We start from the raw sequence: 6625 nt of genomic DNA on the forward strand, positions 1-6625 counted from the left end.
GATACTGCAGAAGAACTGATGAAGGCACGGTTTGATCTTCGGCTGACCAATCAGCAGAAAGGGGCGTTTAATTCCCGCCCACGTGTAGAAATCGAATATTCAAGCTGTTTATTAATTTTTCCACCCATGAACGAAAAAACGAAAATTTAAGCTGAATTTTCGTTTTTCGTTTTTTGGAAAAAAAAAAAAAAAACGAAAAAGGAGCCGTTTTCTCATTTTTCTACTTTCAATATTAAATCAAAAAACGAATGATCGAATGATACACGGATTTTCAGTAAGTGAGTCAGTCACCGATTAGATTCAGCGTTTTCGATTCAATTCACTAAAAAGAATCGGCGCGAGTAATTTCTCTGAGAACTGGACCCCATTGGTCAAGCATGTTTAGTTATTCACTAAAAAGAACCGACAAACGATTCATTCGCTCGTTGCTGTACCTGTATTTTCTGTAGAATAACAGAATCTGAAAAGAAAAAAAAGAATTTGTGTGTGTGTGTGTGTCTGTGTGTGTGTGGTTCCCGACCCAATTCAAAACCCAGATCAATGCAAATCGTGCAACTTTGATTGTACTGTGATCAAAATATCCCTATTAATTTTGTGATCTATAAAACTCTCCGGAATTGTCCATGTGAAGGTCTCCACGGAGGAAATCGTCGAAAATGTCTGTGGCTCTTTAAGGACGTTCCTGTTCTCCAGGGTCCGAATATTCATGCATCGCTTCTTGCCCATATCTTTGCATATGAAGGCCTTAAGTAGCACATTGGTTGAGCCAGGGGCGCTGTGCGGGGAGAAACTCAGAGATTAGACGAGAGGCTTCGTCCATTCAGCAGCGCGGACAGCAGCCAGCGCGCTCCCTCTGTGGGCGGTGTTTCAAACGAGCGGATTCGGGAGGAACGTGGGAGCTGTCATTGCTGTAAAACACATTTGCGGGGACCAGAATCGCCGTTGACAGAAATTACAAGCGCTGGGATTATGTTCATTTAATCGATCACTTCTTGATTGGTGCCTTCATAACATGCTGCTCCACAATCAAATGAAATTTTTTTTAGATTCGCCAGATCTGAAGGGGATTTTTGGACAGACAAGCTGATAATGAAGTGGGATATTTTACTCTTCTCTTGTGTTTTAGAGAAAAATACCGGATGCATCCATTGAACGGAGGTATTTTCCGCTGGATTAACAAAGGACAGTATTTTTGATACTTACTCTCCGTGCATAAACACTGATTTATTGCCGTTTTCAGGAAACAAAGATGTTCTATTGAAGTCACAGGCGAAACATCGTGTCATTCGTTTAGTCCGGTGCCTCAATTGCAAAATGCTGTGGTGCTGATGAGAGACTGTTCCTCGATAACAGTTTTTTCACAACCCAGAATGAGAAACAAATAGCCTAGCTCTCCGCTTAAGCGATGGGAACACTGTGAGGTTTCCTACTGAACTTGAGAAGAATCAACAGCGACTGCAACAGTCTCGAGACCCCAGAAATCAGCACATAATAATGTTATGGGCTTCTAAAGTCGATTGGAGCATGGAGTCCGCACACCAGACAGGCTAGGAGGATTTACGAGACACGCTACGAACCCTGTTTTGACCCCCCATCCTGAAATGAGGCAAAATGTTGATGTGTGACAGAGGAGTCCAAATGCTCATCACCACAGTGGGCGCGTTCGCAGCGTTCAGCCTGATGACTATCGCTGTGGGAACGGACTACTGGCTGTACTCACGAGGAGTGTGCCGGGTCAAAAGTAATAACGAGAACGAGACGAGCAGGAAGAATGAGGAAGTCATGACCCATTCCGGACTGTGGAGAACCTGCTGTCTAGAAGGTAAGTAAGAGATTTCGTGTGCTTCTGAAAGTCCAAGGGGTCCAAATTATGTGCTTTCCTATCTATCTATCTATCTATCTATCTATCTATCTCCGTCCGTCCGTCCGTCCGTCTGTCTGTCTTATCTATGTATTTATTTATCTAGATTCTAGTAGACTAGCTTTCCCTGTATACACTTGTGTCCATTCTATCCTATCTAACTGATGATTAAACTGAGGATTATTTAATGTGACACATTGGAAGCACTACTAACCTCAGCAGCATGATGATTGCAGCTGTCATATAACCAATAGATCAGGGCTAAATTGTCTAATTACTCACTTGTCAATTCAAAATAAGATGGGCAATCATATTGATTACCTTATATTGCAGTTCAATGAAAGCACTCTATTCTACAAAGTATAAATGTCTCAGTATTGCAAGCTGTTGACATGGAACAGAATACTTGGCCAATGCTGTTAGTGTCAATGCAATAATGTTACCAATAAAGATAACATAAATAAACCTGTCCCTTACATAAAGGAAAGAATCTAGAAGGCTTAAAATTATGAAAATATATATTTTTGGGGTGCATTGTATTCACTCATAAAGCAGTCATGGTGCTCTGAACAGACTGTTGTCACACCTCACACACAAAGCAGATTTAAAAGGCTTTTTGAGGTGAAATCAAAGTCAATTCAAACTGGCAGCCTACAGCCTTACATAAGTACAGTGAGCTCAACAAAACACCCTATGGAGTTTAAAACATACCCTGTTATTCAAATGTACATCGTATACCCCCAAAACATGATGATGACTTGTTCCTTTGGCTTATCCTCTTCCTCTGTTTTCCTCATTTTCCTCCTTATCTTCCCTCTCTTTCTTTGCCTTTGTCCTCTGGATGGATTCATTCTAATTCCATGCAGTTTAGGTTATGGCAGCCCTGACACTGCTTGACTGGGAGTGAAATAATGTACTTCATAATGTCTTTTCAAACTTTGATTAATCTCCTGCCCCAGGGAACGCAGAGAGGTGACATGACTGCAGTGTGATGGGAAGATCCTCATCTTTAATTGAAAGGGATGGGCGCAATCCAATAGATGTGGCCATGGCAGATTACACAAATCCAGTGATTGACTTTTCAGTATTAATTTAATTGAAGTGTATGTCACCGTCACCCAGTGCACAGATACCCACAGCCATATTTGATCCACTTTAAATCTCAAAAAGATTCTCATGATTTATTTGCTTAATATCAATGAGGGATTGATCCATCTAAGTAGAAACATATCACTCTGAGTCCTGGACAAAGCTTGTCCGTACATAAATCTTTGAGAAGGGTAGTAATGAGGCTTTCTGCTGGACAAGACTGCATGACCAGCCTCTCTGAATATAACCTTCAAGAGTGTTCTGCACTATAGCCAATCACTACCTTCTGCATGTTCCTTCGTGCATGACGGCTTTGCTTTGCCTGTTGATGTTATTCAAAATCAACATGGAACCAGCATTGACCCTTTTTACTTTCTTAATGCACTTTTCTGGTCTTATTTCATAGAAAAAAATGTTGGCCTTTGTAATCTAGAATTAATATGTCATTACTTACTCTTTTTTTTCTCATCAAATAGTCTTTCTTGATCAGAAATGTGTTGAATTATGAAGAAAAGAGGGTGACAAAAAACAATTCAGATTGACTTTAAAAATATTTTCCTTACACGTTGACTTATTGTTCTTGAGAGATTTGACCTGTTTGTGATTATTGGTCTTGTGTTTGAAGTGATAGCTCACCAAAAAATGAAAATTCTGTCATAATTTACTCACCCTCATGTCATTCTTTAGCTGAACACACACACACAAAAAAAAATATATTTTGAAGTACGATTTTGTTTTTGTCCATATAATGAAAGTTTCTTTGCAGTCTTTTTTGGACCCCATTGACTTTCACTGACTGGAAGAAAATAAAAAAACAGATATTTCTCAAAGTATCTTCTTTTATGTTCCACAAAGAAAGACGTACAGGTTTGGAATGACATGCATTTGAGTAAATGATGGCAGAACTTAAATTTTTGGGTGAACTATCACTTTTTATAGTTTAGATGCTTATTTTTTAATTTTAGGTTAAAGCATCAGAAGAGAGATGTTTACACTGAGAAGACTGTACAGTTGTACAGGTGCATATTGTTGAATAGCCATGAATGAAACATTAGTGTTAGGGAGGAAGCGTAAGCGTGTGTTTTCAGTGGTCTATCCAGGTCACACTACCTTTGTCTTCAGCCTCCTTAGATGTCCAGCAGCCTGGTGTGTAAAACGCTCTGGGGTGAGTTCATCAAGTACAGCTCTGTGTGCCAATATGTAAATGGCTGTGTGTCTGTGGGAGGCCTAAACAGCAGCACTGATCCAGACTTCCTGGAAAAACTGTGAACTGAAGTGCAACCTGGATTTGATTGGCCATAAGGATCACTTAAGATCATGATTCTTACCACATAATTACAGTTTAAATGCCAAAGGCTGATGGTACAGTCATATGTTTAAAGCAAACATCATATCAGACCATTAGAAGTCATATGAATGCTATGAATCAGCATGAGAATGTGATTCACTTCTCCAATTTTTTCATTGAAACACAGTTACCAAAAGGCATGACTTTATTAGCCCTGTTCTTTTAGAGATTATTCTATATCATGCAATATTGTTTTTTATGTATGGGGTTACAAAGACCCCATGATACACTACTGTTCAAAAGTTTAAGGGTCAGTAAGATTTGTTTTTACTTTTACTTTTCAGAAAGACATTGACGGTAAAGTGACAGTAAAGACAATTATAATGTTACAAAAAAAGATTTCTATTTCAAATAAATATTGTTCTTTTGAACTTTTTATTGATCTAAGAAGCCTAGAAAATAGAAAATATCATGGTTTTCACAAAAATACTAAACAAAACAAAATTGATTTAAAATTGATTTTAAAATTGATAATAATAAGAAATGTTTCTTGAGCAGCAAATCAGCAAATTAGAATGATTTCTGACGAATCATGTGACACTGAAGACTGGAGTAATGATCCTGAAAATTCAGCTTTGACATCACAGGACAAAATTACATTTGAAAATGCATTAAAATAGAAAAGAGTTGTTTTAAATTGTAATAATATTTCTCAATATTACTGCCTTGGTAAGCATAAGGGATGTCTTTTCAAAAATCTTACTGGTAGTGTCTAAAATTAATAATAGTAATTTCAAAATGAACCTTTCAGAATTATTTTAATATGCTCTTCTAACCTAATCAAAACACAGTCAGCAGATCATTTTAAAGCTGTTTTATCATAAAGTAGACATGCACTTTTAGATTTGTGACTATTATTAATTCCAGTAATTCTAATAAAGAAATACTGTATATATCAAAACAAATCAAATAAACAACTGGCAGGAGTTTATTTGTACAATTTCAGAGAATTGAGCATGTGAAAATCCATTGCATTTAATCTTGTTTTATATCTTGGGCCTTTGAGACCCAAACAGAAATGATGTAAAATTTTTCAGAGGAGAATTTTTGAAGTATATATCAAAATTGTGTTTATAATCAATTCTCAGATGATTAGGAAAAGTCAAGAAGTATCAGCCTGATGATTTAATATTAAGTATAATTTTCAAGCAATTAAATAATGGCCTTATGGCCTCCCAAACAGAACATGAGGGTTAAATATATAGCATGTTGCATCGCATGTCATCATAGGGAGACGCATTAGTGGTTATGTACGTAATAATAAGGGGAACGCTCCGGTGGAATTTAACACGGGTTCATATGCTGAATGGAGGTGTAAGATTAATGCAGTACGTCCTCAAGTGCAGGTGGATCTCAGGGGAACGTTTTGGCCGTGCTCAGGATAAATGATGACCTGGGAACTGAGGTAAGAAGGGGGAGAGAGAGGCAAAGCAGGGAGTGATGAAGAGGGACTCTTCCTTCTAAGTGTGCACCCAAGCAAAGCCTGTCTCATACACTCTCATCACGCACACACATCTCCTTGGAAACCAGCCGCTCCCGCCTGCAAGATAGGCCCACTGCTCTTTCTCCATACCTTCCCCCATCCTCAACCCTGCTTTCCATCCTCCTCCTCCCCTTGTTCACGAAAGCTTTGGAGACACAGAAACATGAAATGCTGCCCGGCCATCACACGGCTACTCAAACATGTGTCAAACATGCATGGAGAGATGCACACGCTTGAGTGCACATATTCTGAAACGGACAATGAGATTGGTTCATTGGGATGTGAACATACTACCTCATAACCACTTACACTGCCACTTGGGACACTTCGCAGGAATGCGGCCCTTGTTTTTGCCTTTTTAATGTGCACTAAAGGTGCGAGTGAGGACTGTTAGACTGGGAACAAAAGGTTGGGCTAATACACACAGCTATACTGGACTTAAAGGGTTAGTTCACCCAGAAATGAAAATTAGCCCACAAATTACTCACCCTCAAGTCATCCTAGGTGTATATCACTTTCTTCTTTCAGACGAATTCCGTCAGAGTTATATTAAAAATTGTCTTTGATCTTTCAAGCTGTTTAATGCCACTCAGCGGTTGTTGCATGCATCAGTCCAAAATAAGTTAAATAAAAAGTGCCCATCCATAAAAAAAGTGTCTCACACGGCTCCGGGCAGATGACGTATGAGTTCAGCATTGCTTTTTGCCCTGGTGAGTCTCGTGAAAACCAGCGTTTGTTAACAGGAGCAAAGGAAGCAAAGTTTCCTTACTTTAGCAAAGGAAAACCAGTCTCTTCTTGACTTATATCAAAATCCTCCGACATTCTTCTTTACAAATCCTCGTTT

General features: G+C 38.7%; 1 protein-coding gene across 1 annotated transcript in view; it reads left to right on the top strand.

Moving 5' to 3' along the window:
• Positions 1 to 858: 858 nt before the first annotated feature.
• The window catches only part of LOC107719973 (voltage-dependent calcium channel gamma-3 subunit-like), a 37903-nt gene continuing 32136 nt past the window's right edge, over positions 859 to 6625 (top strand). Inside the window, exon 1 of the mRNA XM_016527530.1 lies at positions 859 to 1822. Coding sequence (XP_016383016.1) covers positions 1612 to 1822 — 211 coding nt within the window. The 5' untranslated portion in view covers positions 859 to 1611. The remainder of the gene's footprint in view (positions 1823 to 6625) is intronic.

Source organism: Sinocyclocheilus rhinocerous, unplaced genomic scaffold, assembly GCF_001515625.1.
Source record: "Sinocyclocheilus rhinocerous isolate Xijiao unplaced genomic scaffold, SAMN03320098_v1.1 scaffold273, whole genome shotgun sequence".
NCBI lineage: Eukaryota > Metazoa > Chordata > Actinopteri > Cypriniformes > Cyprinidae > Sinocyclocheilus > Sinocyclocheilus rhinocerous.